A 23,491-nucleotide genomic window follows, 5' to 3' on the forward strand; every position below is an offset into this window, starting at 1 on the left:
CTGTTAGCTTTGAAACAAGTCCAGGCACTCGTGTCTATATTGTGCGTTAGTGCAGGGGATTAACCACCATTATGATGACTCTTAACCCCATCTGCTATAATTCAGTTAAAGTTGACGCTTTATTAGCTTCTCACACCGTTCAAAAACAATGACATCAACATGTTCACGTAACTGACTGACACATAAATGTAAGAAAAATAAATGATAAATTTGACTTTTTTTTAGGTGTGAATTGTTTTCTGGTAGAACGAAACAAACTGTCAGCCGCAGAGCGTAAAACATAAAGACAATAACACATTAAAACTTAATCAGGACGACAGAATAAATCTGATGTTTCATGCAGCGACAGACGGAGAGAGAGTCTTTGACTCGTTTATTAACCTGGAAATAACTCTCAGTAAAGACACAGAGAGAGAGAAGGAAGGAGCTGATGTACAGTGGGGCAAAAAAGTATTTAGTCAGCCACCAATTGTGCAAGTTCTCCCACTTAAAAGATGAGGTCTCCAATTTCCATCATAGGTATACCTCAACTATGAGAGACAGAATGAGAAAAAAAAAATCCAGAAAATCACATTGTCTGATTTTTAAAGAATTTATTTTCAAATTATGGTGGGAAATAAGTATTTGGTCAATAACAAAAGTTCATCTCAATACTTTGTTATATACCCTTTGTTGGCAATGACAGAGGTCAAACGTTTTCTGCAAGTCTTCACAAGGTTTTCACACACTGTTGCTGGTATTTTGGCCCATTCCTCCATGCAGATCCCCTCTAGAGCAGTGATGTTTCGGGGCTGTCGCTGGGCAACACGGACTTTCAACTCCCTCCAAAGATTTTCTATGGGGTTGAGATCTGGAGACTGGCTAGGCCACTCCAGGACCTTGAAATGCTTCTCATGAAGCCACTCCTTCGTTGCCTGGGCGGTGTGTTTGGGATCATTGTCATGCTGAAAGACCCAGCCACGTTTCATCTTCAATGCCCTTGCTGATGGAAGGAGGTTTTCACTCAAAATCTCCCGATACATGGCCCCATTCATTCTTTCCTTTACACGGATCAGTCGTCCTGGTCCCTTTGCAGAAAAACAGCCCCAAAGCATGATGTTTCCACCCCCATGCTTCACAGTAGGTATGGTGTTCTTTGGATGCAACTCAGCATTCTTTCTCCTCCAAACACGAGTTTTTACCAAAAAAGTTCTATTTTGGTTTCATCTGACCATATGACATTCTCCCAATCCTCTTCTGGATCATCCAAACGCTCTCTAGCAAACTTCAGACGGGCCTGGACATGTACTGGCTTAAGCAGGGGGACACGTCTGGCACTGCAGGATTTGAGTCCCTGGCGGCGTAGTGTGTTACTGATGGTAGCCTTTGTTACTTTGGTCCCAGCTCTCTGCAGGTCATTCACTAGGTCCCCCCGTGTGGTTCTGGGATTTTTGCTCACCGTTCTCGTGATCATTTTGACCCCACGGGGTGAGATCTTGCGTGGAGCCCCAGATCGAGGGAGATTATCAGTGGTCTTGTATGTCTTCCATTTTCTAATAATTGCTCCCATAGTTGATTTCTTCACACCAAGCTGCTTACCTATTGCAGATTCAGTCCTCCCAGCCTGGTGCAGGTCTACAATTTTGTTTCTGGTGTCCTTTGACAGCTCTTTGGTCTTGGCCATAGTGGAGTTTGGAGTCTGACTGTTTGAGGTTGTGGACAGGTGTCTTTTATACTGATAAAGAGTTCAAACAGGTGCCATTAATACAGGCAACAAGTGGAGGACAGAGGAGCCTCTTAAAGAAGAAGTTACAGGTCTGTGAGAGCCAGAAATCTTGCTTGTTTGTAGGTGACCAAATACTTATTTTACCGAGGAATTAATTAAAAATCCTACAATGTGATTTCCTGGATTCTTTCCCCCCATTCTGTCTCTCATAGTTGAAGTGTACCTATGATGAAAATTACAGGCCTCTCTCATCTTTTTAAGTGGGAGAACTTGCACAATTGGTGGCTGACTAAATACTTTTTTGCCCCACTGTATGTCTTAATATTTTAATGCTACTTACTGAGACGTTTCAATCAACGTGGTTCTTTTATTTATTTATCCACTAAAGAGAAGACAAAAAAACACAACAAAAGGAAGGAATAAAGGGATGTAGGAAGGTGGAGGGTTGGTGGCTTTATTGGCAGGTAGGGTGGGGGAATCGATGGGCAGGGAGGTGGGTGGTTGGTCAGGGAGGTAGATAGGTAGGTGGGTGGATTTAATACTTAATTTGACTAATAAGTAAATCGATAAGTAGGTACTGAAGACATTACTTTTATTTTACATTTTACTTTACTGAAATAATTTGGCAAAGGAAGGAGGGGAGGTAGAGAGGGGTGTCCACACAAGCAGCCTGTTTCCTATTTGGTCCCCGACGGTCACAGTTCATTACCTGTGGATCCGGGGGCCGGGGGGCGCTTAGAGGGAGAGGTGGAGAGTCTCGGCCCAGGAGAGGTGCACTGACCCTGGGCGGGAGATGAGCCGTGCTCCCCTGGTCCCCCTGGAGGATCCGAGTTCATCAATAAAACTAACAGGACTGTGAGTTGGACAGCAGCAGGACAACAGGGTCTGTCCTCAGCGGACATCCCATCAGATCTTTATCTCAAGATTATTGTTTTCATATCTCCTTCCTTTTCTCGAACATTCATTTAACCAATACTTTATATTTCAACTTTTTATTCTTCTCTTCCTTTCAGCATTCTCATTTTTCACTTCCTTCCTTTCTGGTTTCCTACCTTCTTTCTTTCCTTCTTTCCCTTCCTTTCAGCATCCTCCTCTCCTTTCCTTCCTTCCTTCCTTCCTTCCTTTCTGGTTTCCTACCTTCTTTCTTTCCTTCAGCCTTTCTCTCCTTGTTTCCCCGTCCTTTCAGCATCCTCTTCTTCCTTCCTTCCTTCCTCTCTTCAATCCTTCCTTCTGTCCTTTCAGCATCCTCCTCTCCTTTCCTTCCTTTCTTCCTTCCCTTCCTCCTCCTGTCCTTTCAGCATCCTCCTCTTCCTTCCTTTCTGGTTTACTACCTTCTTTCTTTCCTTTTTTCCCTTCCTTTCAGCATCCTCTTCTTCCTTCCTTCCTCTCTTCTATCCTTCCTTCTGTCCTTTCAGCATCCTCCTCTCCTTTCCTTCCTTCCTTCCCTTCCTCCTACCTTCTTTTCAGCATCCTCCTCTTCCTTCCTTTCAGCATCCTCCTCTTCCTTCCTTTCTTCCTTTCAGCATCCTCCTCTCCTTTCCTTCCTTCCTTCCCTTCCTCCTACCGTCCTTTCAGCATCCTCCTCTTCCTTCCTTTCTTCTTTCCTTCCTCCTACCTTCCTTTCAGCATCCTCCTCTTCTTTCTTTCTAAAACTTGCGTTTGTTTGTTTGTTTTTGCTCATTTCTACTCTTCTCTCTCATTTCCCACCACATTTCATTTTCCTTCTGTTTCTTTATTTCATAAATTCCTACTTTCACTCTTCTTTCTTCCTTTAAGTTTTTGTTGAATGAATCTTTTATTCATTCTTTGTCCTCACGTCCCTCCTCTCCAATCTTTCTGTCCTACCTGTTTCTCTTCTCATTTATTCCTTCCTTCTTTCCCGACTTCCTCTCCCAGTCCATTTTCAGCCTCTACTCTTTCCTCCCCTCCTCCTCCTCCTCCATCTTCCCTTCCTTCCTCCCCTTTTTTCTTCATCTTCTCTGTTCTCCTCTCTGCCCTCCAACAGTCACTTGAAATGTTCTTCATTAGTGAAGACGAGAGTCGACAAAAAACACCTTTAGCAGGGACACAGTAACCGCTGTGTGAACCAGCACACACCCCACCGTGTGTGTGTGTGTGTGTGTGTGTGTGTGTGTGTGTTTTGATGATGGTGGGGTCAGGGGAAGTGACTGGTGCCGGCTGATGTGAGCCCCCACTGTCACAATGTTTTATACATGAGGTTAAGAGGCTGGAACACACACACACACACACACACACACACACACAGGTACTGTCGGATAAAAGACAGGCGAGAGGGCAAAAGGAGGAACGGGTCAGAACAAGGAGGTAAAACAGTGTGTGTGTTTCAATAAGAGATTAGATTCAAGCGTCATTAGAGTACACGGAGCTCTTATAACACTGTCGGACTCATGATGGACAGTTTAAAACAAAAAGGATCAGAATCGACGCAGCAGAACCAGAGATATCTTCTTTTTCCCTAAACCTGGCGACTCCATTACCCACAATGCAACTCGGCCACCAACAGTTCAGTCGGGGAGTGGCGTGCCTTGTGCTCGCAGCTCTCTTCTTTCTAACTCCACAATCTCGTCCAGGAGCTGAGAGTCACTGCTGCAGCGCCACCTGCTGACCGCGACGGCGAGCCAAAGTCCAAAACCCCAGCATGCACCTGTCCAGTGTAAAGGATGTGAGGAAGTGCAACTAACTGAACTGTTAGACACTCATGCTTCTGTTTCAGCAGCTGACGTTTCTATGACCATTTCTACCTGAATATGTTATGTGGAGCATCTGAAAGCTGCTGTCAGTTATTACAGGTGACTGACTTCTACTGAAGACGGCTGGATGGATGGTTACACACACACACACACACACACACACACAGACGGACAGAGAGTATGTGGGAGGTTGATGGAGGGAGATGGAGGTGTTTGAAGGCGGAGGTTACTGAGTGTAAATGTTCAGCTGAATACTCAGTCAAGCAGAGAGACAAATAGACGACTGAACACGGAATAATAAACAGACAGAGAAGAGAAGGAAGTTTAAATGCCACCACTGGATAGTAATCCAGCTTTTTTTATGCTACATCATGAAAGCAGGACGGACAAACTGTCTCAGTTTCAAGGGCAACGTTGAGTTTTCCAATTTCTAAAAACCAAACAAGTCACAATCCAAGCGGTCGTCACGATTGGAAATGTTGTATTTGTCCAAAAGCTCTAATATATTCAACTTAATGATAAATGACTCATTAGTGTTAAACATGGATTCCTCGCGTCCCTGCTATTTTTGTAATCTGACAAAAAGAAGAGAGGTCCAAACACTAGCCACCAACCATGAATTAGCCTCTTACATGCCGTTAAAGTGTTCAATCACTGTGTAAATCACAGCGCAGGTCCTGGTGTTCGTACCTGGAAGCAGACGGGCCGCTGGATGTCCTGCACTCTGAACTGTTTGAGGAAGCGTTCGTCCTGACTCCAGAACAGCCGGATGTCTGGGATGCCGTACAGGACCATGGCCAGTCTCTCCAGGCCGAGGCCGAACGCCCAGCCCGCCTTGTTTCCGGCCCCCGCTGCAAAAACACAACCGATAACAAACTATTAACAAACATGCTAACATATCAGTTCCTGTCTGGTTCACGAGCTCAGTGAGACACCAGCTGCTGGACACAGTGCAGCGTTTAGCAGCTAAAGAGACAGGTGTCCCTCAGGAGGTGGAGGAGACCAGAACCAGAGCTAACAGAGAGAGAAGCTAATGTTGCCCTGCTGGACATGCAGGCAGGCTCAAGCTAATCTGTTAACAACAACCTTTACAAGGTGATAATATGTCAGTGAGTGTTTGTTGTGCAGCACGGAGCCACTTTTGAAAGATGACGCGAGGCCAGGGGTCAGTTAGTCAACAAACACTAACATTAATCTTTCTAACACGAGGTTAACGCTGTCAGACAGTCCCAGTGTAGCTAGGTTCAGGAAAAGATCATGGTTTGGGTTACAATAATAAGTCAGCGCTGACTGACGGGACACGAACAGCAGTGTCCTGGAGGGTGAAGGTCCTGTCTTTCTGCCAGAAAGGCTTGAAGAGCCCCCGCCTCTGAGCACTTCCCAAGTGACAGCCGAGGGACATTATTGAACATTTACTTATAGGTTTAAACAAACAAAAAAATCCCAGCATGAATCAACTTATTTTCATTGTGAATTAGAAAATGGTGGGCGGGACACGCGGCACCCTATCACAGGCCAGAATGCAGCTTTGAACAAAGCTAACTGCTGCTAACACGACATGTGGAACGGAAGTTCTTACATTTTGTTGAAGTGAAATTGCAGACCTCAGTGAAAATATGAACGAAAGAAAAGAAATGAAGGCATGGATGCAACAAACTGCAATACGGTTCAAATCAAAGAAACAGACACATCTTGTCAACACAAACATGGCCGCAAGAACAAGACAAAACTCATTCAAATAATGTGTGTGAGTGTGTCAGCAGGTACTTCAGTGGACACCTCTATATTATTCAACACTTCAACTTAATGCTGTCAATAAATCTATACAACCTCGGCCTCCCACACACACACACACACACACACACACTCGTATTATTTCCAGTTATTTTCTGATACTTTATTCGCCCGGCAGGGAAATTCGCCTCCGCTCTCCGTTCACTCAGCGTGTCAGCGAGTGTGATTCCCTGAAGGCAACCAGCAGGACTCAAGTGTGCTGCTCAAGGCCACTGATGCGAACATGGCTGCACAGGGTTTGGAACCTGAGTGTGAGGGATTCATCACATCAAGTTACTCATTATTCAGAGTCTGTCTCCACATTCTTCCACAGAGCAGGAAATCATATCTTCACCATTTTAAAATCATCTTCTCTCTAACTTCATCTAACAGAGCAAAACGAACTGACTCCAGGTCAGTGTCTGCATGCAACAAGGTAAAAACTACACAGCAGTTCCTTCAGGATTTAAATAATCTTTCAGTATAAAACACAGCCAGTTTAAGTCGGTCACAATCCTCCAGAGGGCTCCATCTTCACTTTGTGCAGTCAATCATTCTGCTGGAGACAGAGGGAAGTTTTTCAAACAGCAGATATCTCATTTCAGAACAAAACTCTTCAACGGCTCCGAGGCAGGTCAAAGCAAAGGGCAAACGCCCCGTGGAATAAAGGATTATGGGTAATTCCGAGGATTTCAGGAGTTTTCAGCCTGGGATCCAGATGAGAGGGAAGCGGGATGAAGACTAATTGAGACAAACCTGTTTCCTTTCTGATGTGTCGACCCTCCAGAAACTGAATCCGTGACCTCTGTCTGGGTCGTGATCCGCAGTTTAAGAAACGCAGAACGGAAAACATCTGGGATTTAATTCAATTCAGGAAGTGGACAGTCTGCAAAATGAAAATACCCGAGTGCTCAGTGTGATGCTGCATCAAGTTTCAGGGTTTTCTTCTGTCACTTATAAGATGAAGTCTTAACCAGCTGTACAGTCGTTTTGGTTTCATGTTTCATTTGTGTCCCTGTGGCATTTATTCCATCAGGAAATCCAGAATAAGTTCAAATAAGATGCTCTAAAACAATGACACAACTGCTGTTTCAAAATAAGAGTCTACAGCAGTGCTAGCTTCTCTGTGAGGCTGTGCTTATGCGCTAAATGCTAACATTGGCATGCTCACAATGACAATGCTAACGTCTGAACAACATTTCGTGACAATCCAACAGTTGTTGAGATGTTTCAGTCTGAAACAAAGAGATGGACTGACAGACCATCATCGAAGAGCCAGGCGGCTAATGTGGCGAAAAATAACCAATAATCATCTACAAAACCACAAAAAAGGATGCTAATGAGTTATTTATATCCAGAATCCTCCTTTTCATGGATATATATGGAGTTCAAGGCTGCACTGTGTGTCCACAACATGCGTAGGACCTTCAGGAATACCAATATTGATTAAATCCCCTTCTTTACAGTCCAATGTCTCACATGTGAAGGCTTCAAATCCCCCTAAGCTGCCTCCTCCTCCTCCTCACGACTGAAGAGGATTTAACAGGTGAAATCAATACAGGAACACAGCTTTTAAAAGGATTCAGCAGGTCAGAGTCATCACATGGAGAGAGCAGGTAACCGTGACAGTGTTACGTGTCAAAACACAGACTATTATCTACATGTTCAAAATATGTTTGAAATAACTCCCATTAAAAGGACGATAATAAATACCATCATAATGTGTTATTTTATAGGTTGGTATAAGACGCCTCTCCACTAATCAGATCAGTTTGTTCAAGTACTTAAAACAAAGTACGTTTAATTCTCCTCAAAAATCAACTTGTGGCTGTCCGAAACATTACGGGCGTCTGTCAGCTGGAAGCAGTGTGATGTGTTCAGTGCACAGCTCTCGGGGACGAGGTCGGGGGGGACGAGGTCGGGGGGGACAGTCGGGCGTACAAAGACACTGAAGGTCGCTGGTTTCTGGGACCACCGTCTTTCTCTGACCTTCACCGAGCAGTTTTAGGTTCCTACGCGTAACTAAATCTTACGACCACAGAGGCTGCGGATCAGAAAAAGCTCATATGAATCCTTTCTGTAACAATCTTGTTGAACGTGTCAGACCAGCTGTAAGTGGAGGGAACACGTCGGTCATGTTGGGCTCTCCACGTGAGCACTGAGCAGGCTCTGGTGGTGTGCTGCTGCTGCTCACACTGAGCCCAGTAGAGACACATTACGTGTCACTGCAGAACGAACAAAAAGGGACAGATTAGTTTCCTATATTATCACTTTTACACAAATCTGCAGAAATAATCATCAGCGCGCAGCAGCGTCATGGCCGCAGGCTGTTTGGCTTTCAGACTCATATTCTGAGGTCAGCGGCTGGGTGAGGAGTGGGTGGAGAGGCTCGGGATGTAATCTGGACATTTTTCTAAATATTTGTGCGTGGGGGCATTCAAATGGCTCCCCAGTAATGGACAAACACACACACGAGCACAAACACACACACAAAACAAGAGATGGATGGCGAGCGAGCGGGAGGAAGAATTACCTGCTTTGATTGGAAATGCTTCTGCTTATTATGATGATGTGTAACCTGCCTGCACACACACACACACACACACTTCCTCCTTTACATCCTGGTCTTGTCGGCCCTGGTCCAATCAGTAGCCGGGGAATATGGTTTCTATGCTAATGAGCGTGGGGTCGAGGGGTCGCAGGAGATGAAGGAACACAATCAGATCTGTGCCTCCTCTTCTCCTCCTCTCCTGCATCCTTCCTCCTCCTTCACCTCCTCTTCGTCTTCCCTGCTGCTCTTATTCACAAATCTCCTTCACTATTCTCTCACTCTCTTCTTCTTCCCTCTTTCTTCTTCTCTCATTTCTCCTCACTGTCCTCCCGCCTCCCGTCCCTCCTCCTCCTCCTCAACATAATACTCTCATGTCTTTCTCCATCACTTGCTTTTATTCTTTTTCCTTTTTTTTGGCTTTTCTCTCGTCTCATCTTTTGTCTCCTCGTCCGTCCTCCAGTTTTACACATTCCTTCTCTCCGGATCTTATTTCATTAACATTTTTAAATCCTCTCTTCTTTTCATTTTCCTCCCCTGTTGCTTTCAGTTCCTCCCTGATAAAACATTTTTCGTCTGTTTCTCTCTCTCTCCTCCTCTCCCCTCGTCTGTCTCCATTCCTTCCTAATTATATTTGCCATGAATATATTTATGACTGCATTATTAGAGGCTGTGCGGCGGTGGTTGTGGTTTTAAGCTGCAGGATCGTGATTAAGTGTAATGATTACAGAGGCAGCCGTGACAGAAAACACCACTCGTAATTAGACAGGGTGACTGCAGGTTTCTGCAAGCGCAATCTGAGACTTTTTAATGCGAGTTCAAATATCATTTAAAACAAGATTCACCCAATAAATGAGATTAAAACTAAAGCAAATAAAAAAGCTGTGGATTTCTCACATGAACAGCAAGTGAAAAATGACATTTTTCTTTAATCTCTTGCCACATTTAAAGGACTGAACTGACAAACTTCCCTTTTAGACTTTATTTAACTTCAGTTTCTTTCATAGAAACCTCACATGAAGTCTCCACTACTGAGAAAAGGACCTTTTAGTGGCCGAGAGTTTGCACTTAACGTCGTGTTGGTGTGTTTTTACCTGTTCAACTACAAATCTTGGTCTTTGAGAAGAGGAAAGAAAACGTTTTATTACCTTTTGTTTCTAGAATTATGGAGAGAAACAACCTATTACGACTCCTCAAGACCTTAAACCATGTCCCCATTCCATACTGCATATTAATACTACACAGTACAAGAAACGGATGTACTTCACCTTAACTTACCTTTAATCTAATATTCATTTAAAGTTTCAAAACAGGGGACACAACCGGGATGATAGGACTGGTTTCTATGCTGTAGGTTAGACGAATAGGTCTGGTTTATCAACTGGAGGTTTGCAGGACGCGTCTATAAACTGGGTTCTCATCTACGTATTTCAGATTCGTGAAGTATGGAGACGGGGAGGTGTTGGGACTGGTCTATGGACTGGTGTTTCTCTGGGATTTACAACTCATCTGTTCCACTTGTGGTTTAGGGTTGTAGGACTGGTCTATAAACTGGTGCTTTGGGGGTGTAGGACTGGCCTTTTAACTGAGGTTTGAGGAGTAGGAGAGGTGTATGAAGTTGAGTTTTGGGGTGTACAAGTGGTTAATAATCTAGATGTCTGAGCGTGAAATATTAACTGGAGGTTTGGCAGAGTAGGACTGGTCTATTAACTGCAGATTTTGGGTTGTAGGGCTGGTCTATAACATGCAGATCTGAGGCTCCAGACTCGGGCTGCAGGGTTTCTGAACTGTCTGTCAGAGCTGCATCACATCTGAGGATCTTGAGCCCGTCAGCCGATCTGGATCATCTCAACCACAGGGATCAACAGTGAGAGTCTGTGAGCTGCTGCACATCATCCAGAGCTGCCGGCACATTAAGTGACACGGAGGCTAATGAAGAGCTTTCAGCGCGAGAAAAATCACACATCTGACGCATGAGACGCTGACGTACAGGCAGCCAAGAAGAAGAAAGGCGGGAAAGACGCCTGACTGATGCCCAGGAGTGTGTGTGTGTGTGTGTGTGTGTGTGTGTGTGTGTGTGTGGGCAGAACATCATTGAACTGAGCTGCAGTGTGGCGCAGACGTCAGCCAAAACAGATTGCGCGACACACAGCGAGGATAGATGGCTCGAGAGCAAACATCGCTGTGTGAGGGATGAGACAACCCCCCCCTGCCCTCCCTCCTTTTACTCTGCAATGCCAGGCCCCCTCCCATAGCCAATCAGGAAAGCTTACAGGACAGGGTGATTGTGGTGTGTGCGCGCCGTCTGTCGATGACGTCATTGTTTAATGATCACATGGCACGTGACGGCAGCAGTGATGTGGCATCTGTGTGCACACTCACTGCACTACACGGACGCAACACATGAACATGTCAGTATAAAGTAACAACATACAATCAGTCCACGAGCACATGTAGTTTCCTGAAACACCAAACTAAAACTAAAGCACAGAAAATGTCAAAGCACCGAAAACACCCATGAATACTAAGCTGGGGCTACAACTCCAATGGGATGTTGCTTTGTTTCTACTGGATGTCAAAGTACCAGAGAATCAGAAAATACTGGGTTAAACCAGGGTAATACTGGACCAAACTGGGGCTAAAATACCAGGAAATACTGCACCAAACTGGGCTGAGACTCAGAGAATAATGGATTTAGATTCGACAAGTGGATTTCCATGCTGCTCCGTTTCTGTTGAATGTAGAAGCACCAAAAACACCAGCGGATACTGGACCAAACCAGGCAAATAGTCCAGAGAATAGTGGACCAAACCAGGCTAATAGTCCAGAGAATAGTGGACCAAACCAGGCTAATAGTCCAGAGAATAGCGGACTAAATGATTATTATATTGGACTTTGATTCGTCAAGTGGAAGGACGGCTCTCAAACTCCAATGGGATTCCCGTGTCTGAACCAGCGTTACCGACGGTTGTAAAAGGACGAAAGCAGAGATAAAACAGCAGTAAATATCCACAGAATACTGGACCAACATGGGCCTGAAAGCCAAAGACCACGATCAGTGATCTGGAGAACATCTGACCAGTGCTTAAGACTTATATTTACCCAGGAGGGTCTGTTTGTAATATCATCAGAAGAAGCTTTTATAGTTGGAAATCATGAGAAGAATATTATCATGAAGTGATGGATTGTTACTGAAGCGTATGTTGATTTGATTTCATCTGCAGTTGTTTCATGTATTTAGATTCATTTTGTTTCCTCTTTTTTCCAGTTTTCACTCTCATTTTTCATTCAGTTCAAATCTTCCCTCCTCATCTTTCTCGCTCTCCCTCTCACTTTTTCTTTCCTCCTCTTCCGTCTCTCTTTCACATCTCTCGCCTCCCCGTTTACATTTATTCAAGTCACTCTTTCTCACACATCTCCTTTCTGTCCTTCTCCTTCCTCCCATCCCTCAGTCATTTCAGTCATTTTCAATCTCTCTCCTCTTCCTCCTCTTCTCTCCATCACTCTTTCCTCAGCTCATTCCTCCTCCTCACCTAATCCAGCTCTCCTCCACATTTCCACCATCACTCCTTTTGTCTCTTGTAATTCCACCTGCACTTGTTCATTGAAGCTCTCTGCTTCTCATTGCAGTCCATCACTCTTCTCTTACTTCCTGCTTCATCTCTCCATCCACTCATCTTTCCACTTGGCTAACACATTATCCCATCTTTACTTCTTCTTTTGTTGCTTATCTTTTTTCTGTTTCCTCTTGTTAAGCTATTCAATGTATTTACATCCTGTAATTACATATTCTAGTTTAGTTTTCAGTGTTAGTGGCGGAGTCCGCCATTCCAGTGCTGGATTCAGATTGTCTAATTACGCACGAGGAACTCACAGGAAACATGTGTGTAATCCAGTGTTACTGTTTGGAACTTGATCTGATTGATCAGCCTCACCGTTTCCTGCAGCCGTATCACAGCTGGATTAAGTTAGCATTAATGCTAACACAACATGTCCAACTGCTGCTTCACAGTAAAAGTATTCAATTTGAAAAACCCGGGTGGCCTCAGCAACATATCTGACTGCTGTCCTGCCGGCTCCGTGTGCAGCAGGAAATCAGATGGAGGCTGAAATAATTATTTATTCAAACAACCTGAGTTTGTTTGGCTGCACTGTAAATAAATACACCACCTGCTCTAGTATTAAATCACACTTGCTGTTACCACGGTAACTTTGGGTGGGTATCAGCTTCATTAACTTTAATGTAGACGGAGTAAAGGCTCCGTGAGCACTGTGCAGATGTACTACAGTATGTAGGTACCTGTAAGTAAAAGTATTCTGATCAGATTTTGTCATGCTTGATAATCAAATAGATTGTTTAAATAATTACAAATATTTGGATGTAGTCTGTACTGAGTAACTGGCCGCATTTCAAAATAAAAGACCCAGTGAAGGGCGACCTGGCTGCTCCATCAGTCCCAGTCAGCTGCTGTATTGGACCAGTTAAGGAACAAGTTAACACGAAGCCCTCGGAGGCTCATCTTTTCACCTCACCACATCTCACGCAGCCGCGCACTCATCCGTCACCATTAGCAGTCCTAAATGGACTATTGGCAGCCTCCACCCGTCTCCCAACACTATGATTTATAGATGGAAACTCTCCAGCAGGGAAATATGACTGCAATGCAACATGGGAGTCAAACGGGCAGAAAAAGAGGGGAAATGGACCTTTGCTTGTTCACCATCTGAACTCAAGAATTGTTGCTATGTTCCTGTAGTTATTTCAATGACTACAGTTGATAAAAGCACATATGAACAGGAATACATTAACGATGTTGTACAATTATAAAGTAATGACAAATATATGTTCAATCAAACTAAATGTACACAGACAAGAACAATTACAGCCATTACACTTTAAATTACGGTCCTGTGAAAACCATGCATCTCCAAACGTCAACTCTTCATGAGCCCAGTTGTCGGCTTTGTGACGAGGACTATTTCAGGTAATCCGTTGGGTTTTTAAATGGTCTAGAAGTAGGATACATGGTTTTCAGTGGACAGCAACAAAATGTAGGTAATATAAAACTAAATGTTTTACAAAAACTGACCTAAAGTCTTGAAACTCACTGTTACACACTTTGCCTTTTATTGCCACATTCATATTTTTATTCTGTGCCTTTTGATCCCCGATGCTGCACTCGAGCCTCTTTAATACAGATGTTCAGAGCAACAATCTCACATCTCATGATCTTCGTCTGCTCGCGCTGAGGTTGTTTTGTCGGCTGCGATTTGTATAGTCAAGAAGTGAAGTTTCATTCTCAACTTTAAAGCCAACACGGACGAAAAGTCCTTAAGGTGCTGAGACAAAAATGGAAATTTGAACATCTGCAATTCCATGACAACTGGGCAAACTCCATCTGCTGATGAAGATCATGTGATGTGACTGAAAGCCCCACATGAGATACAAATGGACCTTGTTCCTTTTTTAATGTTATTGCTGTTGATACATTACTCTCTTATTTGTCATTTTTCATTGTAGATTGTCGTAAAATCCTGACTCAAGGTCCACTTACTGGCTTTTGTCGGAGCCCATGAGTCGTCAGGTCCTCAGTGGAGTTCAGATCATTTTGTCAAACTACTTTTGAAGGTCAAGAGTCTTTGTTTTAGTCTGATATTCATGTTTCTGATGTTCATGTATCATGAAGCAGAGCTCCCTCTTGTGTAACCTGCCCTGAAGATTCTGCATTTGTTCCCATTAAAACCTTTTTGGGGTTTTGTTTTGCTTCTTGCTTGAGAACAAGATCTTTCTTGTGACTTCATCTTGGCGCTTGTCTTTTCATGTTTAGGTGCTACATGGTGAAAGCATTCATATAGCACGAGTTGGTTTACAAAGCCTTTCATTCACCTACAGACACACTGATGGCGGTGGAGCTGCCCTGCAGGGTACTGGACTACAGCAACATCTTGCTGAAGGACACTCAACATGTGGACCTGAGGAGCTGGGATTAGACAATGTGCGACTCTTCCCGCCTTTCTGTCCTGAACTTTTCTTAAAGTCACAAAGTGCTGATTGTAGCGATGACAATAAAGAAATGTCTGACTGTTTCACTCATTGTCACTCTGAATACGAGCGCAGACTTCGTGTCTAAAATCTTAAACATGAACTGTCCCCGCGGTGCGAGCGCTGCTTTCAATTGGCCTCCAGTAATGAATATAGATTATGAAAACAATATGAGCTGAAACAGTCTGCGGCGGCCGCCTGTTATTGAGCCTCGCTCCTGAATTAGTGATGAGGACGACATAAATTATGCAGAGTGATTAGTAACCAGGCAACACGCGGGTTTACCTCGCCGTTTATAGATCAGTGTAGTGGGAGGGGGTCAGAGCCCGAGACAGAGACGGAGTGAAACGATGCGGAAAAACTGTGTGTTCAATTAAAACAGGCTTCAAGTACAAATCAGGGTGTTAAAATAGTCGTCAGTGTGTTTGATTGAAATTCAGTTCAGCTCCAGTTCTCTGACTGTTGGACGGTCTGACCTGCTTCTGTTGTTTCGGTCCTGAAACCTTCATACCTTTAATCCCATTTGACCTCCCGAGGTAGTAGAACGGTTTTTCCTGATCGTGGTCTGAGGACCAAAACGTTGCTAAACAAGACCACGAGTCCACGGCCACGCTAATATGCTCAGAATGAAAACGCTAGCATGTAGCAGGTATCACCTTCCCCATCTTAGTTTAGAGTGTTAGCATGCTAACCTTCGCTAATTAGCACTTAACACAAAGTACAGCTTAAGCTGATGGGGAGCATTTAGTCATGAACCAAAGTATTTGACAAACTGACGGCAGCGGACCAAAGTTATTCAAATTCATCCTCTGAGGAACATGAAAGTCTGTTGAGATATGAATATCTGTGCCAAACATAATGCCAAATCATCATCATGTAGATGTTCAGTGGATAAGTGCAAACTTTGGCCTGCTGGTGGCGCTGCAGGAAAACTCAGGGGCTCATCAGACTCATTACAATTTATCGTCAAGGGAACCTGAACATCTGTCGCAAATTTCATAACAATCGAGATATTTCACTCTGAATCAAAGTCAATCTCTTTGTGCCCACATACAACACGAGTCGAGTCCGGTGATTGTATTTATTCTTCCTCATGAGGTCCGACACAGAGAGGGACCTCTTGTGATGCTACCAGCTGGAGAAAACACAATTCTGGTAAATACAGTTTGAAACTTGAGTTGTTTGACAGCGAAGACGGCTCAGCTTCAAGATAAACAGAGACATGTGCATCCCATCATTAACACAGTGACATCACTGATGATGATGATGATGATGGTGGTGGTGGTGGCTGATGTAGATGAACATGAAGGTGGCTCTGTTTAGTCAGCAGCTACAGCAGGTCTCTAGTTTTAGATTCTTAGATAAAAAACATCAGTTATCGTCATTTCCTTTTATTCTGAAATTACACTCACTGTGTTTTTACTGAAATCATGTCCGCCCGGCCTGAGTGGGCGCACACACACACACACACACACACACACACACACACATGAGTCATGATTCCACAAATACTGTAGTTCTTTGTATTCTTTTAACATAAATCCCACTCTAAACTAAAAACACACACAAACACTCAGGTATATGACGCAGCTCCCCACTCCTTCCCAAAAAAATACCTCCTACTCCTGTTTGTTTTCCTGCTAATTTCACCCTCCTCATACGTACAAAACACACACACACACACACACACACACACACACACTCACACACTCACTCACTCACAGGTGTGTGAGCGTCCCCACACCGATCAGCTGTGCCGCAGAGATCAGGCTGTAATTATGGGCGGATTACGGGGAAATGGCCGTGCTTCGGCGAGGTTAGGCGGTGGAGCTGTTCACACAGCTTAGAGGCCTGATCCTCTGTTTAGTGGAGGTTAAGACACTTTGTCATCCACACAGTGATAATCAACAGTCCCTGTACACCAGCCCAGATTATAAAAAGACTAATGAGGGAGGCAGAGAGCTGCAGAGGCAGGGAGGGTTAGACGACAAGTAAAGACGGAGGAATCACGTGGATCCATGACGCAATTACATTTGAGTCACTTTCTGACTGCCATGTTGGACGTCCTCGCTCTGTTACCGATTGTTTCAGTGTCTGTTTGTCAGCCAGCTCATCTCATTAGCACACTCAACCAGCCAGATAAATAATTAATCAATAGTGGACAACTCTGGTTACGCTCAGGGACAACTTTGTCTTTTTCCAACGTTTGTCAAATTCTAACTTTCTACAATACGGTGACGGCCGTACGGTCAAGCTCGGGGAACTAAACGATGGGTAAGATTAAGCAATAGAAACACAAATTCTCACAGATCACGATCTAGTGAGGTGCGTTGTCCGATATGAATGTAATTATCTCGAAAAACGATGAGCTGGAGTTTGAGAGTCTTAAAATGGCCACTACATAAAGAGGACGAACTTGATTTGGGTAACAACATGACTTTTCCTCTGGCATCACCCTCAGGACACACTTCACATGTTTTATTTAAGAACAGCAAAACTGTCTCTCCAGTTTTCGTCCATCCAATAGTTCAGTCACATTGCAGCCACTATCTGTGCCTCGTTAATGAGACATCACTGACAGACAATAAATGACAAGAAAGTCAGGTTGAAATGATCATGTTCTTATGCTATGAGATGCCCATTCAGCTCTAACTCTGACTGCTGGTTGAGCACGATTCATGATGAGATTTCCTTCTCCTGGACCACTTCTTGTCTCCTGTAACTGAATTCATCGCCTCACCTCCTTGATTGCAGCTCCTGAAACACTCATGTTTTACCCTCCTTGTTTCCTGCTCGGAGTGCAAAAAGCCACGGACTGCTCTTTATTCCCGATGCTCTGATTAGCTGGAGTGTGTTTAACCCTTCAGTGGCCCCTGCCTGCTTAGTGTTTTTCATTAAAAAGCAGGTCCATACGGGGGGATAAACTGTGTCCTCTCTGGACTACAAACTGGATAAAGAGACACGACAACATCACAAGCAGAAGGAGGGAAATCCCCTCGACTCCAACACACCTCCACAAACACCACCGAGTGTGTGTGTGTGTCTGGCTCTCCTGCCTGCAGATCTAAATGTCTGTCTGCCTCTCCATCTGTCTGCCTCCATCACAGTTGGGAAATGTTTTCCTCCTCAAACTGAAGAAAAACGCTCCACAGTGAAGTTTAAAGGAAAACACCAGGCGTGTATTTGTATCTGTGAGCGAATGCTACTTCTTGTTTTGCAGGTTGTATATTTCATTTCAGACTGCAGTTTTTCTCCCAGGTGTGAGGACCATCTGTTGGCTGAATGGGGTTTTTTGTTAAGGGGATTTAGAGCTGCTCTAATCCACATTTTTATACTAACAATGGATCAAGTGACTTTGTGTATGTGAAAGAGAAACCTCAATTCCACAGAGCTTTTTAGCCTCTTTTAGCTCCTACTTTTGGTTTTGCGGCACACTTCCTGTCTGGTTCAGTGTTTCCAGCAGCAGCTGTTTTCATCCATCCAGCTGTGAGAAGCCAGCGTCCAGCAGACAGACACAGTTAGAGACGAGCTGCTGAACACAGTGGAGAACCAAAACAGAGCTAACAGAGAGAGAACACTGGGCTTCATTCATCAGGTGAGACGAACTGGAGGTGGAAATAAGAAACTGTTTGCTAACATATTGATAATAATGTTGTGTAGCCTGCTGCACTGTCCCCAAGTGGCCAGAAGGAATCAATTAATGCAGAATTAAAGGATTCAGTGTTACAGGTTCAATGTTTTAACTGCACATGCTCTTAAAAGGCTATCCTCAGTGTGACTTAACAAAGAAGCATGTTTTTGCTGTCAGTCCACAGGCTTCTTGAACCACATATTTTCTATCACAGTTGTTCATCTTTGGTACTGATGATTCAACCAGGAGACTTTCATGTTCCAGCTGTGAGTCGCCCGACATCGTCTGTGGGACAAATCAATGGGTTTTCCACTTCCTGGCTCCCAAAACAGCTCCTCCCACTTCACGCCGCGTCAGACTTCATGCTAACATGTGTACATACATATGTAGGTGTAGCATCCTGTTTGACCCCTCCTTGTTTCGTCTCCCCGTCACCGTGACGCCTCGCTGACCTTTCCTCAGGGGTTAAAAAAAAGACAGAAATACGACAAGATGTTTCACGGCGTCAGACATGATTAATCGCCGGCAGAGAGGTGAAGTGACTCCAAACAGTGATTCAACCCGAGCGCTCGGTAATGAGAGAAGAGCCTGGCTGCCTATTACCTTAATAAAGACGTCTACATGTTAATTAGACTGACACGCCTGAGCGCAAGGTGTGTGTGTGTCTGAGGACTCGCTGCTGATGATGGTAGAAGAACAAGACACTGCAGACTTCCTTACACACACACACACACACACACACACACACACACACACACACACACACACACACACAGTTGGAGTAATAATTCATATCGCAGATCGCAGCTCATCCTCTCTCTAACGAGTTAAGAGCGCTGCAGAGAGCAGCTCCGCCCCACCTGAGGCTCATCAGGACAGGAAGTCGGATAAATGAGACGCCCCGGACTCGTTCTACATTAGCTCTGTTAGACCTGCTTTCTCTTTCTCTGCCACTAACACTGCAAACTACAATATAGAGATGTAATTAAAGAATGCAAATAGACTGAATGGATATTTCATATTTTAAATAAGGAGTTTGAAATAATGAAAATCTGAGAGATTGTAACTTTAATATTAAGTTTAAAGCCACAGCGAGGAGTTAAGATTAGCCAATCACAATGAAGAAGGCGGGTTTGTAGGAGGCCTGACAGGCTCAAGTCGGGGCATAAAAGTCTGTGAGCTCCACATCAACATGGCCAAGTGTCATCAACATAATAATAATAATAATAATACTAATAATAACAGCACATTCATTGTGTCATCAGAGTCTGATTCACAGATTATTCACAGTGATTTATCTCTGCAGTCTGCTCTCTCTGTCCCACATGGACATTATTAATTATTAATCAAGTCTGTTGTTTGTGTACATCATGTGTCATTCATGTGTCCAATCATCATCATCATCATCATCCTCCTCCTCCTCCTCTACTTTTGGTCCAACGAAGGGAAATCTTAACGCTTGATGACATAGTTCTTTTCTTCCAGCTCCGTAAAGAATTGATTTTTCCCAGTTTGCTGTGGGAGAACTGGACCGGCCCTTGACTCGACCCCTCCAACACCTTTGGGATGAACTGTAGCAGCGACTGTGAGCCAGACCTGATCACCAACAACTCTGAGAAAATCCCTGCACACAGCAAATCCCTCTACCTGTGAAAATAAGTTTCCTGTAAAAGCTTTTCACAGCTGTTTTTGTTGTTTTGAACGCTCCCTCGCTCCACAGCAGGACATATTCTTTATGAGTATAAATCTCTGCCACCCTGACTGCCTCTAATAAAGTACTCCTGTTGTATTTGGGTATTTCCCCGGGGTTACGCTGGAATCAACACTTCAACACGTCTGCTGCAGCACTGAGCGTCGTGCCTGTTGACACGCAAGCTCAGTAGCCGCTGTGATTTCGCCACTTGTCAACGAAGCAGAGTGCGTCCTGCTGATGAGTTTGTGTGACGTGATTGAAAGCTCCAGGAAAAGCGGACCTTGAGTTGCGGCAGTTTTGTCAAAATAATACAAAAGATTTGGCTTGAATTGAAACAGAACACTGTTCTCCAGGATATCATCGTATAGTGGACTATACGCACTAATAATCTGGAGGGGCAGTTTGCTGCCACCACGCCTGGTACCAGGTTTAATCTGAAGACCTAACGGCCTCTTGCAGCTGAAGTAAAACCTACAGAATCAGGTCTGAGGAGTCCTGCTCTGCTGTGGAACCAGACGATGTTGACTGCTGATGCTTCTCCTGCTGAGCAGCTGCAGCAGACGTTAGTTAATGATGGCGGAGGGTTACAGCGGTGAGAAGAGGAGGCAGCTGCTCCACAGCCTTCCTCACGTCCAATTACCATGATGACTTAGTCTGCGCGGGCTTATAGCCGCCTGCCGGCTGCTTATAGCCTGATTCAAGGAGCCGATCGCCTGCATCGCTCCCTTCAAACACTTCCTCATCTTTAACCTGCTTCTCATCATCTTCCATCCACCGCCCGACGTGTTGTCTCGCCTCGTTTCTCCATCCAGACGCAATGACCCGACTCTAATTACCTTGTTGTTCGGCTTGTTAACATGCATTCATTAATAAGAACAAGTTAAATAATCTAAATGGCCACTGCACATCATTTGTTAATTTGTCGGTGGCCCTTATTACCTCGTCGCAGCCGTCGCTGCAGCAGCTGAGGAACGACTGTCTCAGAGGAAAGGTTTTAATGGTCATCTGAACGCTGAGCTTCAGGAGCGTCAGGCAGCTGAAACCTTTTAACATCCCGTGGTGTCAAAGAGAGGAAACCTATCCTTCACTCACAAAGAGCCCACAGCAGTGAGCTCCTTAAAATGTCTACCTGTGAAATATGTGTGGAAGTTTCTCATCCAATACAATTTTAATGCAGCTCTGTTTAACTCGTGCTGCTTAGAAAGGCATTAACATTGTTAAACTGAGGAGTTCGATTCTTCCACTTTAGAGCTTCAGATACTTTCTTCTTTTCCTCCTCCACATTTCAGAGTAAAACATTGTACTTTTTACTACATCCGACTGATGTCTGGAGTCACTGGGTACTTTTGAGATTCATACTTTAAACATCAGACAAATGAATCTTATGACCTTTACAAACATTATCTAGAATCAAGAGGGATGTGTTTGTTGTTTTGTTTTCACTTTTCTGTCTCTCTCCTCAACACAACTTTAAAAACACAGAAATCCCCCAAATATTATTTGTACAGATTTAGATTTCACATTCAACATGAGAGAAAAGAGATAAAATATCACTAATGGAGCCCAACTGATAATAATAATAAAGTAGCTGTATATATTGTTATATATTTACTAACTCAAAAGGCATTAAGTGGGAATTTTCTCTTAAAATAAACCATCTATTAAAACGAAGATTATGATGAAATCCATCGTTCTGACCTTCTGGAGTTTAAGACGCGTTTCACTCTAAGAAATGATCGTACATTCACAAATCTGTCGGGATGTTATTTTTCTTCTTTTTTTTATAAAGCTCTGATACAGACATGATGAAGAACGACATCCACAGTTGACGGCGTACAGATCTATGACGCTTACGAGCAACATTTCAGTATCATAAAGGCAGCGAGCTGGAGGACTGCTGACTGTTCATACTGAACGATTCCAGCTCCAAAGCATTTCTATGCTGTTGTTTGTGTTATATGACTTTTGTGAAATATATCCACCGTCCTGTTCAGCACCAGACAGCCAGCGTTAAGCAGCTTTGATAGAGACACTTTCAGCCTCTCAGGTGTGTGAAAGGTTACAGGCACAGAGTCGGCACGGTAACATTAGGTCGAACACCGCCAGCAGACGTATCATTAAGTTCCTCTCAGCGTCGTCCTTCATGTAGGTGGATCTCTCCTCTCCTGTCACCCAGACGAAAAGCTACAGCCGTGACCTTTTTTTTCCTCCTCCCAACCGACACCGAACATGTTCTTCCTTCGAGGCCTGAAAGCTGCGAGGAGACGTCCTGACTTTTCTTTCTTCACAGAGATAATGTGCTGAAAAGGTGACGATTTGCTGTTCATTAACACACATTCACCTGGCGGAGCTGCAGTTTCACCTCCAGCTGCCACTGAGGGGATCCACTCAAACACTGAAGCCTTTAGCGCCTTGCTCAAACGCACCTGAACAACGTTTGTCTGACGTTGTTTGACGGATCCATCCAAGTGGTTTGTGGTTAAAAGCAAAATAAAACATGGAGGACTGACGCTGAGGCCTCTGGTGACTTTAAGGGTTAGGGTTAGGCTTATTTTTAGTGAGTTATTTAACTCCACTTGTGTGTGCATCAGAAGATAACTGACTGGCTGATATGTTATATGAAAAGCTGTCAGGGGGGTTTTCTCTCTGCTGGGACAAAGAAAAAGCAACAAACTACAAGTTTTTATTGTCCTAAAGGGGGGATATGACCAGGATGACTAAAAAGCTTTGCACAACAACGTTCCTGTGGACTTGAGCACGTTCTAAACCTGACAAATAAACCTCCATGATGCTCCGGCGGCCCGGTTAGCTTTGAAGCTGCTGCAGAGTCTAAATAACTCCTGTAAACAGCTGCTGCAGAGGAGAAGTTCAGAACAGATCTGAGCTGCAGTAAAGATGGCCGAGCTGAACAAACTTCACGTCCAGCCAAATGTTCTTCCATAGATTCATGTGTTAGCATAATAATAGAAAATGGTTCCAGATCTTCATCAGTGATGATGCTGAAGCCAGACGCTCATGAGAAACATGAGAATTACAGCAGTTCTGGCCTCCATTTTCTTTCATCTAATAAAGCAGAAAGGCTTCAATAAAACGAGATTTTGGCTCCTATAAAATGACTCCATCTGGGTGGTTAATGGTTTTACTGGTGCAGCTCGGTTTAACAGCCGTCCTAACAGCAAGGTAAACGGCTCGAGGGAAACAGGTAGAGCATTTACTACGCTCATTATACTGCTCACACACACACACACACACACACACACTGTCAATACTTGACTTTAAAGTCAGAGACCTTGATTTAGACTGTGGCCTTCAGGATCGATCAGTCAAGTGATCGTCAGCTGAAATGACACTGAACACGCTCTCGGGATCTCGGAAATTCATTCTTCT

General features: G+C 44.1%; 1 protein-coding gene across 1 annotated transcript in view; it reads right to left on the reverse strand.

Annotated features, from left to right (window-relative positions):
* Positions 1–23,491, reverse strand: part of fars2 (phenylalanyl-tRNA synthetase 2, mitochondrial) — a 106,980-nt gene that overhangs the window by 31,568 nt on the left and 51,921 nt on the right. The window contains exon 9 of the mRNA XM_070927916.1: positions 5,107–5,267. Within this exon, the coding sequence (XP_070784017.1) occupies positions 5,107–5,267 (161 nt within the window). The remainder of the gene's footprint in view (positions 1–5,106; positions 5,268–23,491) is intronic.

Source organism: Enoplosus armatus, chromosome 21 (assembly GCF_043641665.1).
Source record: "Enoplosus armatus isolate fEnoArm2 chromosome 21, fEnoArm2.hap1, whole genome shotgun sequence".
NCBI classification, from domain to species: domain Eukaryota; kingdom Metazoa; phylum Chordata; class Actinopteri; order Centrarchiformes; family Enoplosidae; genus Enoplosus; species Enoplosus armatus.